The following is a 23,446-nucleotide window of genomic DNA, read 5'->3' on the forward strand; positions in this document are numbered from 1 at the left end:
TTAATGCTGAGATGACTTGGAATGAAGTAGTTGCTTACCTACTACAACACTAAGGGGTAAAAAAGAGAGAGTTGCTTGGGTAACAAACAAACATTAGCGAATCGCTACAAAATGAGGAACAGTGATTTGTATCTGAGACAGGGTTTCACTGTAGAGCCTGGGTCAGCCTTCAACTCCCGATTCTCCTGCCTCAGCCTCTTGAGCACTTGGATTAGAGCCATGTGCAACCATTGTCAGATAATATGACATTTAATTAGGCTAAACACCATCTGCTTAACTCTGCCATTTCGCCAAGATAGTCTAACCTCCACCACTCAGCAAGGGAACCCACAGCAGTGGGGTGGGGTTATATCATATTCATGGCCTCTGTGGCAAAGTTTAGTATAAGGAATTATGAGGCTCACCTATGGTGGCTGCATGAAAGGGATCTCCGGGATTAAAACTTTGACTTCTAGAGTGTTTTTGTTACTATTATTTTCATTATTATCAGAGAAACAGGAAGCCGGTGGAAAAAGAATGGCAAGACAACGCCACCAGGTCTGCGGAGTGAGTTAAATGCGGGAACTTAAGGAGAGAGAGCCAGTTCCAAAGTGGAAAAAAAAAAAACCAAAACAATGGAATGTTGAGATGGAAAAAAAAAGGAAGGAAAGCAGAGGGATGGAACTGGGGGAGAGAAGTTGCAGCAACGACTTGACATAAAATAGCTCTTGCAGAAAACTGGTTGTTAATTAAATCATTGCTTCTGCTTTGGATACTAAATAATGTACTATTTGTAAGAATTGATTAAGCGGACATCTAATTTTGCCAACTTTTACTCCTTTAGGGAAAATTAAATTTTTCATCAAATATTTTTTAATAAAATTGGAAAGTAATTCAAAGGCCATTGATTTTTTTTTCTTGTGCCATCTTCCATGTCTAATAATTTTAGAATTGAAGTTACGGATTATCGACGTCTCTCCTTTGAAGGTGAAGGTCATTTACTGTCTAGGATCCATTTTTTCACCCAGTTGGTTTATGTGACAAGGCCAGATTATTAATGGTCGAACAATAAAGAGTTTGGATAGTCACAAAAAAGAGAAGATCGGACTTAGAGTTTAAAGAACTGGCCCAGGCCAAGAACATCACAGTATGTCTTGACTTTCAAAGCAAGACAGACTTCTGTCTCTTCTTTTTTTCACCTCCTAGTTGAGTGACGAATTTAATGATTTGGAAATTCACACTATACATACTTTTGGCTAAGCGTAAAATCTAAATGATAGTAGGAGTTTATAATTATTTGTTCCTAAAACAAATGAACTTGCCATCTGACTTACTTGATGTCAAATATGTTTTTGAAGCTTAGCTGTAGCTCTGTTCTTGATAGACTGTGTGTGAGCTGATGGACTTATTGGGGAGAGCTGGTGATGCCAACATCAGAAGAGCACAGCAGCTTGCAGGCTGATACCTGGTGGACAGTGGTGTCAAACAGACATCCAGCTGTGTCCTGTAGACTGGTAATCATGTTTAAATGCTCATCAGCCTACTAACATATCCTAGGAAAACAATAAATGCCTGAAATGTGAGACGATCGTCAGAAACATTAGGGAAAGAGCCATAGACTGATGTCCGTTCTAATGCACATTTTTGCCTTAAAAAAGAAAAACACTTGTAATTCACAGTGCTTTGATATTCAGTTTTTCTCTATTCCAGAATAGCCGTAACTCATGGATTATTTTCAATCAATTGACCTCTCTCCTTCTCTTCATCTCTTCCTTCTTTTCTTCCTTCCTGTTAGATAAAAAAAAAAAACAAAAAAAAAAAAAACAAACTAGGCTCCTTCACATTCTGGGCAGGCATTCTGCCACTGAATGGCATTGCCAACCTCCAAGTTTATTTGATTGCTAAATAATAATTTTACATTTTTATAGAATGCAGTGTGGTACTTCCATACACATGAACACCATCTTTTCTAGAACCAGGACACTATGCAAAATGGCAGAGTAGGTATTTGGGGTACATTTGTTAAGCCTTTTTGTGATGACTCTGTAACAGTCCCTCTTCTAATGTACCCTATTCAACATTGTATGCATGTATGCTCGCGTGCATGTGTTTGTGTGTGTGTGTATGTAGTATGTGTGTATGGTATGTGAGTTTGTGTGTATGTCCCCATGTGTGTGTTTATGTGTATGCATGAGTTTATGTGCATGTGTGGTGCATGGGTATGTGTACTTGTATGTGTGTGGTGTGTATGTTTGGTACATGTATGTATGATGTATGAGTTCATGTGTGTGCTCCTGCATGTGTGTGGTGTATGCATGTGTTTGTGTGTGCATGTATATATTCTGTGTTTGTGTGTGGTATGTGTATGTGGGATATGAGTCCGTGTGTGTGTATGGTGTGTGTACATACATTTATGTGTGTATATGTGGGTGTACTGTGTGTTTGTCTGTGTGAATGTGTTTGTGTGCCAATGTGTGTCAGTATGTTTGAGGGTGTGTGTGTGCATCTCAAGAACAAGCAACTCACAGCCACGTGACACTGAAATTAGCACTCCTCACACTCCAGAGTTGAGCAATGAGCCACAAGAGTCTTTCTCTTTTATTCATGAGGAGAAAGATGTGTCTAAGTGTGGCCTGTGAGACTGATGGGATGTATCTTGAGCAGCGCTTCAGTCATCTTTCATCAGCACCTCTGAATCTTCTACTTGGCACAACTCAAGTACAGTTCCATTCTGTAGCAGGCATCCTTCTGTTAGACAGGCCATGCTCAAACTGTCCCTGTCACTGAGACACAGGGGTCCTGTGTCAGTCATGTTCTCTTTGTCCTATTGTCATAGGATTTATGTAAATGATAACTGATTTTATTTTGGAGAGTTCTTATCTAAAGGGTAACTGGTGTATTCATGACATATGACAGCATATGACAGTTTGAGGGGCAAAACGGAGATCAATGGAGGTCCTTCTGTGTGCCTGAGAGGCTCATCAGTGAAATATTAGCCCCCCACAAAATTTGTTGAAGTCACATTAAATTTTCTTTTAGAATAACCTGGGAAGAGTGGAGGTTGGGAAGAAACAATCCTACAAACAATGGATATTTTTCAAATACTCATTTCTCTGTCCTCTACCTATCTAAGAGGAAACTCTCGCTGTCTTAAATGAAAGCGATGCATAAGAATCCACGGGTGGTCCTGACTTCCTTGCTCATGTTCTCCCTCCTTCTGCTCCTCATTTGGACCTTAAGAGCTCAGACCGTTGCTCCAAATTGGGTCTCTGTCTCTATCTCGATCCATCGCCAGATGAAGGTTCTAAGGTGATATGCAAGATATTCATCAGTATAGGATAGGGTCATTTCAGGTTCCCTCTCCTCAGTTGCCCAAGGTACCAGCTGGGGACATCTCCCTGGACACCTGCGAACCCCTCTAGAGTCAAGTATCTTGCCAACCCTAAGATGGCTCCCTTAGTTAGGATATATACTTCGCTGCTCCCGTATCCACCCTTCCTATATCCCAGCCATCCCAATCCCCCAAGCTCCTCCCATCCTCCCCTTCTCACGTTTCTCACCCCATTTCCCCTTAGCCCCATGCCACTTCACCCGCAAGTTCCTAGTTTTTGCCCAGCAATCTTATCTACTTCCCCTATCCAGGCGGATGACTATACGTTTTTCTTTGGGTACACTTTCTTGCACCCACCCACTGTGACAGTGGAACTGATTTATTGGGAGCCCACCAAGGCCAGCTGGACTGGGACTGAATAAGCATGGGTTGAAACTGGACTCTCTGAACATGGTGGACAATGAAGGCTGATGAGAAGCCAAGGACAATGGCACTAGGTTTCGATCCTGATACATGAACTGGCTTTGTGGGAGCTTAGCCTGTTTGGACACTCACCTTCCTGGACCTAGATAGAAGTGGGAGGACCTTGGTCTTAACCCAGGGCAGGGAATTTGGACTGCTCTTCAGAATCGAGAGGGTGGGGGAGTGGGGATGGGGGGGAGTGGGGGGAGGGGGCAATATGTGGGAGGAGGGGGAAGGAAATAGGAAACGGGGAGCAGGTGGAAATTTTAATTAAAAAAGAATAAAAATAAATATATAAATAAAAAAAAATCCACGGGTGTTTTCTTCTACAACTAGAAAGGCCAGGAAAGTACTCAGATGGAAATGGGGATACATGGGCTTTCTAAGTTGTTATTACACATTAGAGATGAGTGATCAAAAAATACATTCAAGAGTGATTAAAAATAGGGAGAGAGGGAGGGAGGGAGGGAGGGAGGGAGGGAGGGAGGGAGGGAGGAAACAATGCGCTCACAACAGAGTGATCAACCTGTACATCGTTAAGTCAAACTATACTTACGTCTTCCTAAGGAAGCCATTTTAAATGAACTTGAGATTTTTGGCCTCATTTTTTTATTTTTGAGATTACGATGTAATCACACCATTTGACCCCTTCTTTCCCTCCCCTCAAGCCCTCACAATTAGCACTCCTTGCTCTTTCAAATTCATGGCCTCCTATTTCATTTAATTTTTCTTACATGCATAAATGTATAAGTGTAGGTATATATATTCCTAAATATAACCTGCCCAGTCTGTATAGTGTCACTCATAGGCTTGTTTTCAGGAATGGTCATTTGATACTGGATAACCAATTGGTGTTCTCTTCCTTGGGGAAGCCTATTTCTCCTGCACTTGGCATTCCCTTGTTGCCAGAAGTCCTTATGTAAGGGTCAGGCCTTATGGGCTTTCCTCCATGTCTTGTCCTTGTTCAGGTCATGTTTAAGCCCTCATGCTGGTGAGGCTTCATGGGTGTAGTTTCTGGCATTACTAGAAGACACAATCTCCCAGCAAATTCCCTGATGCTCTGGGAATGTTTCTGCCCTTCTTCCGTGATGTTCCCTGAACCTTAGATGTGGGAGTTGTTTTCTAGATGTATCCATTAGGATTAGGCTCCACAAGTCTGCATTTTGATTGGCTGAGGTTTTCTGCAGTGTTCTCCATCTATCTCCCTGAGAAGTTTCCTGGTCGGGGATGAGGACCACACTTCTCTGTGGGCATAACAACAAGTATTTAGAATGCAGTCAAAGGTTATGCCAGTGTAGTAAGGTGGTGGTTGTAGGCTCTCCTTCAAGATGTATGACATCACTAGCCTGGGTGGTTGACTAGGTTTCTGTGACCCAGAGATTTCTAAACAAGATTTACTATTACTCTTTTGGACAAACTCAGTATTTATTAAATATGATTGTTTTCATCTGGTAATTACATATGAATCTAATAACCTGAATTTTTAAAAACCGCTGTCTTCCCTCTTTCATTATAATGCTTAACAATATACCCATAAACTGTTGGTTTCCATGAAATGTAAACATTTTAAAACAGCATTTTGGTGAAATATTTTTCTTTTATCTTGATGAAGAACCCAAACTTTAAAAACTCACTAAAAATTAATGGGAAAATTAATTTTCCTAGACAGTTTCACCATGTCTTCATTTTAATAGTGAAAATAATTGCCTAGCTTGCAGGACCATAACTGATTGCCTGTCTGGGCAAAATCACTTCAATCAGTTCTATGCCATTTGTGTTAATATCATTTGAATTTTTGCTTAAAATCACAGTCAAGCCCGGGAAGGTGCTACAAGGTCAAAGGCAAGCTTATCAGTGACAGTACCAAAAAGGTTTGTTGATTTTCAAGAGAGACACCAAACATGGAGTAAGTGAGGTTAAGTTGTAAATCTGTTGAACCCATTTTCCTCTTCTCCGTGTGAAATCCTCCACCTGGGTGAAACAGGATCTCTAATCTGGAACTTCAGAGATAAGAACATGATATCAGAGGAGGCTGTCCCACTTCCAGGAGCCACTGTGCAGGCAGAACTGAGAGCGTTTCCCCAGTCCCCGCTTGGCAGATGTTCACAGAATCTGTTTGGTCTGTGGAGGTGCCTGGCAGGAATAGCAAGACAGAATTTGTCCTGATCTACTCCGAACTGAGTTCTCTCTACCTTTCTTACCTCTTACTGTAGTGACGAGTAGATGGCCAGTCTCAGGTATTGGGTGAGAACTGCAAAAACTTGTTGCCTAAGAATAGCTGTATCTATGGAATCTTGGCCCATTTATGTCTTGGATGAATTTTGCTTTGAATGCAAAACAGTTCAATGTTTGTCCTCTTTTTTGCTCTGAGGGTGCCATTTTTTTTTTTTTTTTTTACTTTAGCTTAAGCTCTTATTGCCAAGGGACATTATTTTCCTCTTCCTTTAAAACAAAGAAATTTTATTAGTAGAAAATGATGCAAGTAAATAAAAAACATCACACAACGTAATTAACCAGACCCAAAGTCTATATAACTCCATGACATTTTATGCAGCTAGAATAGGCTTTCGGAGGAGCTTCACATTAAATTTTACACTTTTTAGTCTTGAATATATTTTATCTGCTTATTCCACAACCTAACCCCCCAAAATATTCATGACAGAATTAGAACTAGAAAAACACTTAGTTTTATACCCTCTTTTAAAATTTGTGTTCATCATCTGCATTCAGTTCCTTCCTCATCTCCCTGTATTAGGCCTTTCGAGTTCTCTTTTCTTCATGTGATACCTTACTCACATGTATGTATGTTTACATAAATGTTATTGACTAGATTCTACATATGAGAGAGAACAAGTTTTTTTTCTTTCTGAGATTGTCACACAATCTCAGAAATTAATTTTATTTTTGAAGAGATAATAATTGATGTGCTGAACTATATATGTAATCACAATATAGAATATGGTGTCTTTTTGGTTTTTTTGGGGGGGTTGTTGTTGTGGTTGTTGTTGTTTTGACATCATCACTATTATTCTGATGCTTACCAGTCATGTTCTTTGTCTTTGATGAAATTTCCCGTTTAGCAAAGACTGGCGCTTGACAGGTGACATTTTGAGTGCTAGCAGTAGTTGACTTGAGGCAAGAAGAATCAAGTTTAAAACAGAAAATAAATCTAGCGTTTGCTTAATAATTCACTGTTTGCTGCAGTGGAGTCTTATCTGGCCTCCCACGTTCATCTGCTTGCTGACGTGGCTTCTGCTTCAGTCGCAGAAGCTATTTTTTGCACCTTTTTTGTCTTTGGAGGAACCAAGTGGGCCTGCTTGCTTGTAATGATTCATATCTTAAAGGGCACAGGGTGTCCTGAAGTCCTGCTTCAGGGATGCAGTAAGGTGATGAGGGGTCAGGGAGGAGGGAGTGAAAGCCCTTTAAATACTTGCAAGAAGTAGTCCAGGGACAAGGCATATTTTCACAGTTGGTTTGTGATTTTTTAGTTCTATTTGCAAAAGTTTTGGAAATATCTTGGCAGCAATGCAGACAGTGTTGTTCTTATTATCTTAACTAGCAAATATACAGTGTCCATCTGTGGGTATGATAGTCATTTTCTTTTAAGACAATGTTTTGCTGTGTAGCCCAGATTGTTAGAATTTAGAAATCCTCATGCCCCAGCTTCCTGACTCCTGGGATGGCTGCCCTGCAACACCACACCAAGATGTATAGTAGTGTTTTCGTTTTCTTTTTTGCTGGCCTCTTATGTGTAGAATCAAACCATCTCAGATGATTAATTCATGTATTCAGCTTAAGTAGTTTGATCTTCCTTGAATTTCTTTAGATTAGATTTGGGTAAACATTAATTCAAAGCACAGTGGAGTCCTTTTCTTCACTACATACTAGCCTCTAGGAAGGCTCTAGATTTTTTTCTTTCTTGGCGTTGGATTCCTAGTTCGGTAATTAATTTTAGCACAGAATATAGCCACTGGAAAAAGGAATTTTTATGAGGTTATCTGCAAATATGAAGTTTAGCTGATGATTCTCTGAAGCTGGCAAGTGGGGTAGCAGCCTGGTCTCCAGTGCCGTACCATCCACATCCAGGGCTCTCTATTTTGGTTTGATTTGATTTTGTGTGTGTAGCGCTCATATATATGCATGTATGTGGAGACATGCTTTGGGTGTCCTTCCTTGGCTCTGTCCACCTTAGGTTTTGAGACAGTCTCTCCCTGACATGGAATTCACCACACATAATACGCTGGATGGCTAGTGAGTTGGGATCCACCAATCTATCCCTGCCTCTCTAGCACTGGGATTACAAGTGTGGGCCACTTGAGTTCTAGAGATGGATCTCTTGTCCTCGTGCATGCCAGGCAAGCGCATTGTCAACTGCCTGGCCCCAGTACATTTAGTTTTAACTACAGAATTGTATTTTTTTAATTGCCTCTGCTCTGTAATGAGTATTTCCCCCTTAATACCAGTATTCATTCAAAGATATACGTTGTGTTAAAACAAAATAATTTTTTTAAATTAAAATGTTGTAGTTTTTTTTTTTTTTTGAGAGAGAGATATAATCCCAAATTTTATTTCTTGAGGGCAGGCAGTTCCTGCGGGTGAAGAATAAGCATGGCTATTGATTTAACTGTAAGCATCAACATCTTCAATGTTCTTGTTCATCCTTCAGATACCCAGAAGTTGTGCATGAGCTTCGGTGGAGAGAGTTGGGAAGCAAAGATGATTGTGATGTGGTTTATTGATATGAGGATAACAGGTTAATAGCTAAAATTTATTATTCTCACCTCTTGATTTTACATGTAACTTGAAGAGCAGTTTGGACCTGCAGGGAATGCCTATACCGACTTCCTTGACCAGCTTTTATTTCTTCTGATTTTCATGATAGAATCGTTTCAGTCACACCTTCTTAACTGGGAGAGTCTCATCTGAGAGTACTGTTTCTGGCCTAGTTTATTTCCACGTGCAATTCTTAGTAATCCTTACAGGAACAACTTTCACAATATGATAGGAGCACAGGCCACCGGAAATGTGAAATCACAAGTACGAAGTTACAAACATTTTGTGATAGCATGTTAAAGGCACCATGCTAGAGTCAAAATAAGTCCCCGGTGTCTTGACGACATCTTTCGTGATGTCCACCCTGCAGCTCACTTGGAAAATGTGGCTCTGTTTTCTCGGACACTCTGTCATGGCAGTTTAGACTGCAAGCATGTCAAAGCACATCCAAGTGACATCGCAGTGATGTAACTTTCCCAGAGCTCTCCCAGTTCTTTGTCAGCGTCTCGCAAGATACACAGCACCCTCTTCCTATTGGTCACTGGTCCCCCTTAAGAATGACTAAAGATATTATTGAGATTTTTTTTTTACTAAAGGCAGCATTTTTGCATAATTTAGCTTTCAAGAAAGTACCTTTGTGAAATCATCTCATGGGGAACTGTTCATTTGGACTTTGGCACTGGCCATGCTGTTTTTGAGAGGTCCTCTATCATTTGGTTCTTTCTGACCATGCTGCTCCCGAGCAGTGGTTCAGCAGTTGTATCATACCAGGTGGTGGAGATAGCGGGACACCTACATTTAAGTAGTTGTGAGCCAATGTATTTGTGTGTTGTCTCCTCTCTTGTAGCCCAGGCTGCCCTATGTAGCAAAGGATAGATAACCTAGATAACCTTGAACTGCTGACCCTCCTGCCTCTCTCTCTCTCTCTCTCTCTCTCTCTCTCTCTCTCTTCTTTTCTTTCCCTCTCTTCCTTTATTTCTCTTTTGTTTTTTGAGACAGTATTTCTCTGTATAGCTTTGGAGCCTGTCCTAGAACTCACTCTATAGACCACGCTGACCTCTAACTCACAAAGATCTACCTGCCTCTGCCGGTTCATGTATTTCTTAAAATATTTAATTAATGATCTGTAGCATCAGGAAAGCCCATATACTTGTTTATAAGTATATGGTGACACCTAGGTCTCTAGAACAACAAGAACAGCAAACAATAACTAAGATGCCATCTTGATTTTAAGCAATGTCTTGTAGGTAAAATACTGGCATCAGAGAGGATGAGCTTGCTGCCTGCTGTCATTCCACTACATGGGATGTGATTATCTAGTGATGGTTACTTAGCATTTGCTGCCACTAAAGTAAGGATTAATTTCCTGAGGTTAACTTTTTTCTGAGATATTGTTTCTCCCGGCCTGGTAGGGTAGGCCTCCAATCCTGAGCAGAACCAACCAGCCTGTCTTGCTGCTTATCCCACCCTTTCTTTCTTGCTGTGACACTTCCTTGTGCTCTTGTTCCTTCACACACACACACGCGCATGCACGCGCGCACACACACACACACACACACACACACACACACACACACCCTGATACAGCAATACAAAGACAGATACCTTTCGAATGTCACCATCTTCTGAAAAGTGCTGCTGTCTAGCAGGATGGAGCCTATCTCACTTGACAGAGAGACACCTTTTGGCTGTTACACCATCCACAGGAACCCCTAAACCCATATGCTCAAAATTTTATCCTCACTGCACTGAAAACATTGGGAGGAAATTTTAAATGCGAATGTGAGACTATGCTTAGAATAGCGAGTCCTTTGTTGGCGGTGGGTGCCAAAAATGACTTTGTGTGGGTTTGGTTGCCATAAAAAGAAATCCCAGTGAACAAAATGATAGCTAGCTGTTTTCTTTTCATGTAAGAATTGCTTTGCTATTGAATTTTTAGCATATTAACCGATTGGGGAAAACTGGTATTTACATTCAACATGCTTTTTGAAATTATGAAAGATGGATGTATATGATCATAAGGAAATAATCTAGCTGTAACTAATGAAGTTGTTATAGAGCTCCCTGGCTTTAAGCAGATCTATATCAAAAAGTTAAACAAAAATCTTAAAATATACATAATACATTTGATAATTTGAAATAATATTTGGTCCAAAAATATTTCCCTGAACTCAGTGATGCATTTGATGTGCATTTTCTCTCTTATATTTTCCTCCCTAATATACTCTAATATAATAAAATGCTTCCCCATTTATTAACATAATCATATATTTTAGTAATAGAATACAAACTAAAGAATTTATTTATTTTGGAAAATGAACCTCTTAGTGAAAATATCAGTTAAGAATAACATAAGAAGACATTCCTTTATCAAATGCTGTGGTTTTTTAGAGTGAATTACTTTCCTTGGATTCAGGGAGGGAGAACAGCACAGGAACTTTTGAGCATACCCAGAGCCTACTTGGATGTAAAGGAAAAGCTCCGCCACATGCAGTCTGTGGCCAGGGATGCGCATCATTTCCGTTACATTTTATTCTCATGTCTAAGGAAAAGCAGCTCAAGACAAGCAGTCCATAAAATCCTCCTTGTCTGTAATATCCATCAGTGTGATCCTGGGATTCCCCGAGGGACCAGTACTTTTTGCTCTTTTCCACCTTTCCAGTCTCAGAAAGTTCCAGTGATTCATGAGTAGCAGTGAATTAAAGACTACCCCAAAATAGTGCTCCGAAGAACAATATCAGCTGTTTAAAATCCTGTGTGAAGGGCTCATAGGGGACAGGATCTCTCTGTCTCTGTCTCTCTGTCTCTGTCTCTCTCTCTCCCCTACCCTCCCCCACCCCGTGTGTGTGTTTCTATGTGTATGCACTTGTAAAGTGTGCCTGTACCTTGCTTTTTAAATGGACTGACTCAGGTTCTCATGCTTGCCAATCACTCTTTTTTCCATGTCATCTCCCGAGCCCCTCCTTAGTAAACTTCTTAAGCATTTTACTGAAACAAGAAGATGGACTTTGCTTTTAGAAGAACATGGATCAGAGCATCCTTGTGTTGGGATGTCCGCTCTTCCTGAACGTCCTGGAGTAGGAAGGAAGTTCTGGAAAATGGTATTTCTGGATTAAATAGCAGGGTATGGCAAGGATCTTATCCAGAAATTCTGCTTTTGTGCTGTATATGGCACTTTCCCTCTGCATTTTGAAGCGTATTTTCAGAAGAGGTGCAGTTTTTAACAGGAGTTTTATTTATTTATTTATTTTTGTTGGGTGTTTTGTCCTCCGAAAGGATGTGTCTAGTCACGGGTGTAATAGTTTTAACTGTTTTGCTGTAAAATGAAATGGTAGCTGTCTCCTTTAGAGAGATAAGCCCTCACTGTCAAATGAAAACATGAGTCTTTCTTTTCATAAAAATCTGCCCTTACTTCACTTGATACTACAAAATTACATATTGTATGTCATGCAAAGAATGGGAAGTGGGGAATGCTGATTTTCACCTCTGTGGTGGATGTTTTCCCTTAAAGAAATGGGCTTCAAAGAACAAAGGAGAGCAGTTTGTCTTGAAGGTTTCCAGTGTTCTCATGAGGTGCTGCCTAAGTTACACGTAGATCTCTATCTAAAATATGGTCATTTCCCCTAAGAAGTCACATTTGTGGCTACTTTCTTATCTCTAACCTGTAAGGTCAGATATTTTCTTCTAAAACCTTCAAAACATGAGGGTTTCAAATATGGACAATAATTGAAGCTTCGGAGCTCCGCGAAAACACTCGAAAATCATTGAAGATGCAGTATTTGAAATTGGGATGAGGTTTATGAGAGAGCATGTGAGAGACGTGGTGCTCAGAGGACAGCCAAGCTTGGGTTGGATTTCTGCTCCCATTCCCGGCGTCCAATGTCTACCTCCTCAGGAGAGCAGACGTAATGATTCTATAGTCCAGAGGTGCCATAAACACCAAGTGAGAAAACATATGAGATCTTTTGAGTTTTAACTGTGCTGGTGTAGAACAAATACACAGTGAGTGACAGCTTCTCTTGTCACCACAGGCTGAGTTGTCCTCACCTGAAGTGCTCAGGACCAGTATCAAGTGTTAGCTTTTTTTAAAGATCTGTAATATTTGAGTACACACACACACACACACACACACACACTTACACATATGGAGAGAGATATCTTCTGGGAATTCAAGTGTAAATTAATTTGTATTTCACATATGAATTATGCATGCGGCCTGAAGATAATTTTATATAATATTTTTAGTGTATCTCCCTTTGAGCACAACTTATCACATGAAGCCAGGAATGAAAATTTTTACCTCTTGGCATCATGTTGGTGCTCAGAAAGTTTCATATTTTGGAGTGTTTTGAATTTCAGAATTTGTCAAGGAATGTTCAAGCAGTGTGGGCTGCAGTCATAGATCAATATAGATATAAGATATTAGACCTAGAAAGTAAATTGGAAATTGTTTCAAGCTCTGAATCCCAATTGAGGATATGCATACTTCTTCATGAATCACAGGCAAATTCCACTTCCATTTTAGAGGACCAAACTTGCCTCTCAAAGTTACAAATAAGCTATATTACAGGGACCTTAAATATTGAATTATGCACAGAGTTTCACCAGTTTAGGGGCAATGCTATGCACTTTTGTTAGTCTCCTGCCTGGAATTGATTGATGTAAATTCTCACTGATATACTTTGAGGACATCAGTTTTCTTTGAAATTTGGAAGATCACTGTGAGGAGACAAACCTCAATTCAATGTAAAACTTTCCTACAAATCAACATTAATATGTATGTGACTTAGTTTCTATACAGGCGATTTGAAGATCTATTTATTATGCCACATAGCTATTAATGGAAGGAGCTTCCTGTTAAAATGTCTGGCTATAAATGGTTGGCTCCATCTCTACAACTTCACTACTATTAAAAGTTGCTGGAGGAAAGGAGAGATGATAGGTCACTTGATAGAGATGATAGGAAAAGACCTTGCTGCACAACCATGAAAACTTGAGTTTGATCCTCAGAACCACATAGAAAGGGCAGGCATGGGGGCACACACTGTTGAAGCAGAGACAATCCAAACCTTGGGCTTCTTGGCCAGACAGCCCAGAGCACTTGGCAAGTGAGAGCCCATATCTCAAAAGAACAGACAGACAAGTGGGCAACACCCAGATGGACAACTGGGGCTGTTTTCTGACCTCCACATGAACACAAACACATACACACACATACACACATATGTGCACACACACACACAGTAGCATCTTTATGAAATTGTCCATCTTCCACCTCTTTTCATTTCCCCTTTTTTTTTCTATTGTTTGTTTTTTCAAGACCAGGTTTCTTATGCAGCCCTTACTGTCCTGTAACTCACTCTGCAGACCAGGCTGACCTTGGACTCAGAGATCCGCCTGCCCCTGCCTCTCTAGTACTAGGATGAAAGATGTGCATCACCATCACCCACTTTCAATCTCTTTTTTATTAAAACAGGATTATAATATGCTTACTCATATGCAGTAAGTTTTCCTTCACTCAGTTTCTGTCTCCTGAGCAAGTTTTGGTCAGTACACACGTGTGCTTTTCCTTGTGGTTCTGTTTTCTCTGTGAGCCTTGCTTTCAGAGTCCTTCGACACAATTCTTTGTGCATAAGCACTTACTTACAAGTAAACTTGCAGTGAAGGATTCTCAGCCATTAGCTTAGCTGTTTTGTTTCAATAAGGACTACCACATAGACTATCATGGAGACATCTCCGCTTTTATTCTGACTGGTAGGACTTAGCTCCAAAGCCTCAGGATCCATTGGATACTACATTCAGGATTCCTTATTGGGAGTCACTTAAAGTCTTTACAATTACCAAGTGGTCCTTCCTCCTCACCCTTGTTTGAGGGACTCCTTCACACTTCTGTAATTTAAATGTTATGAAAGTAAACTCATTTAAATATTCAAGTCTTAAATATTCAAATGTATTCAATTATTCAAAATTTTAAAACCACAATTTTCTTTTTTTTTGTTTTTATTTGTTTGTTTGTTTTCGAGACAGGGTTTCTCTGTAGCTTTGGAACCTGTCCTAGAACTAGCTCTGTAGACCAGGCTGGCCTCAATCTCAAAAAAGATCTACCTGCCTCTGCCTCCTGAGTACTGGGATTAAAGGCAGGTGCCATCACCACCTGCCTGCATGTGCCACGACCAACCAGCCCAATTTTCAATTTTTGATATCTAAGGAATTAGCAGTGGGTCAGTCATCAATTAGCAGTGGGTCAAGCTTTGCTATATCTATCAGTCTTGAGAAATAGTTACTATTTAAAACTTTAATAATTAAATTTAATTATTATTTTTAATAAATTTATTTTATTAATAAATAAAATAATTATTTAAATTATTTTAAATTTAAATTTAAAAATTTTAAAAAATTAAATTTTTGTTATATAAAACAAAATCCATCTAATTACAGGGTCACCATGCAATACTGTAATGTTTAAATCCAGCTCAAGATTATTTTTCAAGTTTGAATTATATGGCAAGTTGTGATCTATATTCTCATAACTATTTCATAACACAGTAAAATTTTTGCTCCTAACTTTCCTAATACCCAGCGATCCCCATCTCCCTTTACCGTTCCCAATAGCTAGGATGCTTCCACTCTGCTCCCAACTCCTCTTCCATGAGAACGTTTTAGATTTCACATAGGGACATGATTATATGGTTCATGTTTTTCCATCTCTGGGCTATTTCACATCCTGTAATGGTCCTCAGTTACATGAGTTATTGCAAACAATGGGATCTCACCTTCTGTGTGTTCATGTTTGTGTGTTAAAATACACACATGTGTTCAGGTGCACATGTACATGTGTGCATGTGAAGACTAGGTGGGGACAACACGTGTCTTCATCCATCACTCCCACCTTCTTTGACTTTATTTTGGGGCATGGGTCTCTCACTGAATCTGGAACTTGCTGAGTTGGCAGTACTGATTGGCTAATCATGTTCCTGTCTCTGTCTCCTCAACACTCTGGGGCTCAAATTCATATTTGTATGGCAAAAACTTTTCCAAGTGAGCCGTTGTGATGGGCCCCAAATTTTCATTCTTTTTAAGGCAGAATAATACCTCACATGTATGTCTCCATGTGAATTCTAGAATTTTATTTTTCTTTGTCTGTGAAGAATGTCTGTGGTATTTTTGATTAGCATTACATTAAATCTATAGATTATTTTGGGTAGTATGGTTATATAACTATATTGATTATTACTAACCATGTAGCTAGATTATCTTTCCAAGTTTTTATGTATTCTCTTCTGTCTCTTTCATCTATGTTCTATAATTTCTATGGTAGAGATCTTTCAATTCTTTGGTTAAATATATTCTTTGTTGTTGTTGAAACTATTGCAAATGGGATTACTTTCTTGATTTCTATTTCAAATAATTAGCATATTGGCATATGCCTCACATAACTTTTTATAGCTTATTTACTTGGAGAAAATTTGTACGATCTCTCAAAGGAAGCATTGGCTCAACTCTTATGACTACTTTGGTGGCCTAGCATAAGGCTTACCACTCTAGGAGAGTACATTGTAAAATAATCTTTGTCGTTGATTTAGGCACATAGCAATGAGACTTCCATCCTTGGTGCATTGAACATTATGTTTGTATAATAATGCTGTAGTTTGAGGCAGTAGTTTTTCCTAATGGTGTTTGTTTTGTACACAGGTCGCGTCAGGACAATCATGCCCATGAGAACTCTAAACTGTTCCGGTAACGTCTTCATTTTTAAACGACCCTTTAAACTGTCTTCCAAGTTGGCTTTGCTTTTCAGGTTATGAAAGTTTTAGGACTGTTTTTGTTAAGACAGTTTGATACAATGTCACCAAAATTCTTTGATGATCTTTGTATCTTCTATCAATCTTTGATCTAGCTCTGCTGATTGCTGTTTTCAAGCTATAAATGTACTTATGTATTGTATTAACATATAAAATCCCAAGTAGTTATATTTTGTTATACATGTACTACATAACATTGATTATATTTATTATTTACTTTATATTTTATATTAATACAGATATATGAGTATAATTTATTTCAAGCTATATGAAATTATGAAATATACTTCTGCAAGCAAGCCACAAAAACTTGGCTAGAAATAGCTTTCAAGTTTCTAATTAAGGCTTTAAAAATGATATATTGTAAATAATATTTACAGTACACTGACCCTCAGATGCTTAGGGATGTATATGCGGATGGAACCCAGGGCCTCATACTCGTGCTGAGAAGCATGTTGCGTTGCCACTGAATTCAGGCTCCCCATACAATTCCTAAACAAAATTAAGGAGTACTTATAAAACTTGTCTGCATATTAGGCATGGAAGAAATTTATGCTTATGACATAATTCTGGGTTTGAAATTAATATCTTTGAATTAGGTAACTAATGCAATAGCTATAAATAATTTATCAGAATGAAAAACATTTTAGTTTATCCAATTTCAGACTGACGGTTTAACATGGGTATTGCTGTCTTATTTGGAGACTCTTATGACCACTTGCTTTCTTGTCCTTCAGGTCATTGTACTTTGGTGAAGCTGGCTGTTGATCTTTGCTGTAGCTGATGGGCAGAATTTCTCCTGGACTATTCAGCACCCTAATTTCATCCTAGTTTTTTTTTTTAAAAAATCAAATGCCATAAGGAACCTTTGCAGCTTTGCACTTTGCTTTTGAAGATGGACATTTGTAGGATGGAGAGAACTGTATTATAGCTTGGTTCAAGGACATTTCCATCCAATGCCCACCGATTACAGTGTGAGTGTGGAAGGTTCCAGAGAGAGGGAACAGTCCACAAGTTTGCAGACAACCAAGAACATGGAAGCAACCCAGATTTAAAAAGCACAGCCTTGGAGACACTCCATGAGTCTGCTTGGCTTCCAGGCAAAGTAGCACTTAAGACCTTGTGTAACAAAAATGGACACTGGGGACACAGCTCTAGGACAAAAAGCTACCTCAAGGTCTGGAGAAACTGACAGTGTGTCAGGTAGATGGAGGCAGGAACAATCAGCTGTTATTAAGATGAGCACTTTCGGCAGTCAGGAAGGACAGCGGCAGCCACAAATAGATCCTGAGCAAATCGGAAATGCCGCGTCAGCACAACTGTTTGGTTCTGGGAAGCTGGCCTCGCCTGGCGAGGGCGTCCATCAAGTCACAGAGAAGCAATACCCGCCGCACCGTCCGAGCCCCTACCCATGCCAACACTCACTCTCCTTCCCTCAGCACTCATTGCCACAGGGCATCATGCACAGCAACAAGCCACACCAGAGCCTAGAAGGCCCTCCCTGGCTTTACCCTGGCCCTTTGCCATCCGTTGCCTCTGAGGACTTATTCCCTTTTCCTATCCACAGCCATGGAGGTGGTTATCCTAGAAAGAAGATCTCAAGTCTCAACCCTGCTTACAGCCAATACTCCCAGAAAAGTATCGAACAGGCGGAAGATGCTCACAGGAAGGAGCACAAACCCAAAAAGCCAGGCAAATACATTTGCCCGTACTGCAGCAGGGCGTGTGCCAAACCAAGCGTCCTGAAGAAACATATCAGGTCACACACCGGTGAGCGGCCATATCCATGCATACCTTGTGGTTTCTCTTTCAAGACCAAGAGCAATTTATACAAGCACAGGAAGTCTCATGCCCACGCGATTAAGGCCGGGTTGGTACCTTTCACAGAGTCATCTGTATCTAAGTTGGACCTGGAGGCCGGTTTCATTGATGTAGAAGCAGAGATACATTCGGATGGCGAGCAGAGTACAGACACGGATGAGGAGAGCTCTTTATTTGCGGAGGCTCCTGATAAAATGAGCCCCGGTCCTCCCATCCCATTGGATATTGCTAGCAGGGGTGGTTACCATGGGTCCTTGGAAGAATCCTTGGGCGGTCCGATGAAGGTGCCAATTTTGATTATCCCCAAAAGCGGGATCCCGCTACCTAATGAGAGCTCTCAGTATCTGAGCTCTGACATGCTCCCAAATCCGTCTTTAAATGCTAAGGCGGACGACTCTCACACAGTGAAGCAGAAACTTGCACTGCGGCTCTCAGAGAAGAAAGGACAAGACTCTGAGCCATCCCTCAACCTTCTGAGCCCACACAGCAAAGGAAGCACTGACTCGGGCTACTTTTCTCGCTCAGAAAGTGCAGAGCAGCAGATAAGCCCGCCCAACACCAATGCAAAGTCTTATGAAGAAATCATCTTTGGAAAATACTGTCGACTTAGTCCAAGGAATACGCTCAGTGTTACTCCCACTGGTCAGGAGCGCACCACCATGGGGCGGAGAGGCATCATGGAACCATTACCTCATGTGAACACCAGACTGGAGGTCAAGATGTTTGAAGATCCTGTCTCCCAGCTGATCCCCAGCAAAGGAGAAATGGACCCTACTCAAGCAAGCATGCTGAAGCCCACAAAATTCAACAGTGAGTGCAGGCAACCGCAGGCCATCCCATCATCCATCAGGAATGAAGGAAAACTCTACCCAGGAAACTTCCCCGGCAGCAATCCGATTCTCTTAGAGGCGCCCGTGGACTCTTCACCCCTCATTAGAAGCAACTCCATGCCAACTTCCTCGGCAACTAACTTAACTATCCCTCCTTCTTTGAGAGGAAGTCACTCGTTTGATGAACGGATGACAGGGTCAGATGATGTGTTCTATCCCGGCACGGTAGGCATACCTCCCCAGCGCATGCTCAGAAGACAAGCAGCTTTCGAGCTGCCATCAGTACAGGAGGGGCACATGGAGTCTGAGCACCCTGCCCGGTTGTCCAAGAGCCTTGCCAGCTCATCTATGAAGGACAAAAAATTAGTTCCTGGGGACAGGGTTGGCTATGACTATGATGTCTGCCGTAAACCATATAAGAAGTGGGAAGACCCTGAAACACCAAAACCAAGCTACCGGGACATTTCCTGCTTGAGTTCCTTGAAGCATGGAGGAGACTATTTCATGGACCCCTCTGTGCCCTCGCAGGGAGTGACAACCATGTTTGGGACTCCTTGCGAGAACAGAAAACGCAGGAAAGAGAAGAGTGTGGGGGATGAGGAGGATGTGCCCATGATCTGTGGTGGCATGGGAAGTGCCCCTGTGAGCATGATGTCTTCAGAGTATGACCCCAAGATGCAGGAAGGAGGAAGGGGTGGCTTTGCCATGCCTGGCCACGAGAACCTTCCTCATGGTCACTCTGAGCGTTTTGACCCAGCTCGTCCCCAGCTGCCATCTGGAAGTTCATCTCTTGGGTCCGAGGATATGCCCTCAGCTGCTGATCCTGACAAGATGTCAGACTTGGCCAGGAAGCCTCCTGGAAATGTGATTTCAGTGATTCAGCACACAAACTCGCTGAGCCGGCCCAATTCCTTTGAAAGATCTGAGTCAGCAGAAATGGTGGCCGGTTCACAGGACAAGACCCCCTCACCTTCTGAGACATGTGACAGTGAGATTTTAGAAGCCCCTGTAAGCCCGGAATGGGCTCCTCCAGGGGATGGTGCAGAAAGTGGAAGCAAGCCAACCCCTTCCCATCAGGTGCCGCAGCCTTCCTACCATACACAGCCAAGGCTTGTTCGCCAGCACAACATACAGGTTCCCGAAATCAGAGTCACAGAGGAACCCGACAAGCCTGAGAAGGAGAAGGAAGCTCCTGCCAAGGAGCCAGAGAAACCTGTGGAGGAATTCCAGTGGCCTCAGAGAAGTGAGACCCTTTCCCAACTCCCTGCTGAGAAGTTGCCTCCCAAAAAGAAACGCTTGCGGCTTGCAGACATGGAGCATTCCTCAGGGGAGTCCAGTTTTGAGTCCACAGGCACCAACCTTTCTCGAAGTCCCAGCCAAGAAAGCAACTTGTCACACAGTTCCAGCTTCTCTATGTCCTTCGAGAGAGAAGAAACGGTTAAGCTCACGGCACCCCCTAAGCAGGATGAGAGTGGCAAACATTCTGAGTTTTTGACTGTTCCCGCGGGTTCATACTCGTTGTCTGTCCCAGGTCATCACCACCAGAAAGAAATGCGGCGTTGCTCCTCCGAGCAAATGCCTTGTCCTCATCCGACAGAAGTCCCAGAGATACGGAGTAAATCATTTGATTACGGGAATCTGTCCCACGCTCCGGTGGCGGGAGCATCTCCATCAACATTATCACCGTCCCGGGAGAGGAAGAAATGCTTTCTGGTGCGACAGGCTTCCTTTAGCGGCTCCCCAGAAATTGTCCAAGGTGAAGCCGGTGTTGACCCCAGCGTCAAGCAGGAGCAGATGGAACAACTGCACGCTGGCCTCAGGGCTGCATGGTCCTCTGTGCTTCCGCCTCTCCCGGGGGATGACACAGGAAAGCAGGTGGTCGGCCCTTGTGGCCAGCTGAGCTCAGGGCCACCACTCCACCTTGCCCAACAACAGATCATGCACATGGACAGTCAAGAATCTCTGAGAAATCCGTTGATGCCACCAGCACCCTACATGGCGAGCAAGCACTTACCCGAGCAGCCACATCTGTTTCCACATCAAGACACGGTCCCATTTTCCCCTATCCAGAATGCCTTGTTTCAGTTTCAGTACCCGACTGTCTGTATGGTTCATTTGCCAGCTCAGCAGCCTCCCTGGTGGCAGGCCCATTTCCCCCATCCCTTTGCTCCTCACCCTCAGAACAGCTACACCAAGCCTTCTTTCCAAGCTGACATTCATTCTAGCTACCCCTTAGAGCACGTAGCAGAACACACTGGAAAGAAATCCGCTGACTACGCACATGCGAAAGAACAGACTTACCCGTGTTATTCCGCAACACCAGGGCTACACTCCAAGAACCTCCCTCCGAAGTTTCCGTCAGACCCAATCAGTAAATCCACTGAAACGCCCACTGAGCAGCTTCTTCGAGAAGATTTTGCCTCTGAAAATGCCGGGCCTTTGCAGTCTCTCCCGGGAACGGTGGTTCCTGTTCGCATCCAGACCCATGTCCCATCCTACGGCAGCGTCATGTACACAAGCATTTCTCAGATACTCGGACAAAATAGCCCCGCAATTGTCATATGCAAGGTTGATGAGAATATGACCCAAAGAACACTGGTAACCAATGCAGCCATGCAAGGGATAGGACTGAACATAGCCCAAGTGCTTGGGCAGCACACAGGCTTGGAGAAATACCCTCTTTGGAAAGTACCTCAGACCTTACCTCTGGGCTTAGAATCCTCCATCCCCCTGTGTTTACCGTCCACCTCGGACAGCGCAGCCTCTCTCGGAGGCAGCAAGCGGATGCTGTCTCCTGCCAGCAGTTTGGAGCTCTTCATGGAAACAAAGCAGCAGAAACGGGTGAAAGAGGAGAAGATGTATGGGCAGATTGTGGAAGAGCTCAGTGCAGTGGAGCTGACCAACTCAGACATCAAGAAGGGCCTCTCCCGCCCCCAGAAACCCCAACTAGTGAGGCAAGGGTGTGCTTCAGAGCCCAAGGATGGCTCCCAGTCAAGGTCATCTTCCTTCTCCTCCCTGTCGCCTTCCTCTTCTCAAGACCACCCGTCTGCCAGCGGGCCTTTCCCTCCCAACAGGGAGATACTTCCGGGTTCCAGGGCACCTCCAAGGCGGAAGTTCAGTGGGCCTTCGGAGAGCAGAGAGTCCTCCGATGAGTTGGACATTGATGAGACGGCCTCAGACATGAGCCTGAGCCCTCAGAGCTCTTCGCTGCCTGCAGGAGGCAGTCAGCAGGAAGAGGAAGGGAAGGCCCGCAAGCTGCCTCTCGGCATGCTGGTTCACATGGCCTCTGGCCCTGGAGGAAATGTGGCAAATTCCACTCTTCTTTTCACAGACGTGACAGATTTCCAGCAGATCCTTCAGTTCCCTAGTCTGCGGACAACAACTACTGTGAGTTGGTGCTTCTTAAATTATACAAAACCCAATTTTGTGCAACAGGCCACCTTCAAATCCTCAGTTTATGCTTCATGGTGCATTAGTTCCTGTAACCCAAACCCATCAGGATTGAACACCAAGACCACGCTGGCCCTTCTGAGATCCAAACAAAAAATCACTGCAGAAATTTATACTCTGGCTGCTATGCACAGGCCCGGAACTGGCAAGCTCACATCCTCCAGTGCCTGGAAGCAATTTGCACAGGTAAGTACAGACCCAGAGTCAGAAAACACAGTGTGCTTTAGGGGGTCTAATAGTAGGCAGACTGTACCGTGAAGGGTGGAAGATCTAAAGCTTCACACAAATTAGGGAATACTAAGTGATCTGGTCTTACCTAGGGATGGAGAAGCCATAGCCTGCACTTAACTCTGTGGGCTCCCAGGAAAGCCTCAGGGGATGGCCATGGCTGCTTCTCCCACTGAGACGAAGGTCCATTGGTCACTTTTCCTGTGTCCTCTGAGTAATAGCACAGATATGAGGAATTCAGGGGCTTATAAAATGGGGAACTAATTAAAAATGGATACTGAGAAAGGATTGGGGAAAAAGTGTGAAGGGTGTTAGCACTCAGATTAGCAAATGCCATCATCCGTGATCCAATTTATATTCTCCATATCTTTTTCAAAAATGTCTTCCCCCAGTTATTGTTATTGGCTGGTTTGCTCCCAAACAGTTAGTACTTACATGTAAAAAATTTAAATATAAATAACTTTAGAATAAACCAAATTAATAATGAGGAAAATAGAGATTGAAAAAGTATGTTTCTCATGCATGTCTGTGATTATTTTGCCTTCAGTGATTTTTGAAACCACTTCTTAATATGGATTGTTTGGCTTGCTATTTCAAAAATGTAGAATGTGTCTTTGAAGTCTCTCTCAACACTGGGCAGAGGAAGTGTGAACCAGCCAGTGCCCCTGCGTTTAAACAAACATTGAATTCACCATCTGGAAACCCGTCTTCCCTCTGATTTTACCCCCAGTGTCCTTTTTGTTTTCTGCATTCAGCCCACAGCCTCTCAC

General features: G+C 42.3%; 1 protein-coding gene across 4 annotated transcripts in view; it reads left to right on the plus strand.

Moving 5' to 3' along the window:
* Nucleotides 1–23,446, plus strand: part of Hivep2 (HIVEP zinc finger 2) — a 189,930-nt gene that overhangs the window by 152,374 nt on the left and 14,110 nt on the right. For all 4 annotated transcript variants that reach the window (XM_057755256.1, XM_057755227.1, XM_057755236.1 and 1 more), the window contains 2 exons: nucleotides 16,238–16,282; nucleotides 17,085–22,634. In XM_057755256.1, coding sequence (XP_057611239.1) covers nucleotides 17,481–22,634 — 5,154 coding nt within the window. In that variant the 5' untranslated portion in view covers nucleotides 16,238–16,282; nucleotides 17,085–17,480. The remainder of the gene's footprint in view (nucleotides 1–16,237; nucleotides 16,283–17,084; nucleotides 22,635–23,446) is intronic.

Source organism: Chionomys nivalis, chromosome 2, assembly GCF_950005125.1.
Source record: "Chionomys nivalis chromosome 2, mChiNiv1.1, whole genome shotgun sequence".
Classification (NCBI taxonomy): Eukaryota; Metazoa; Chordata; class Mammalia; order Rodentia; family Cricetidae; genus Chionomys; species Chionomys nivalis.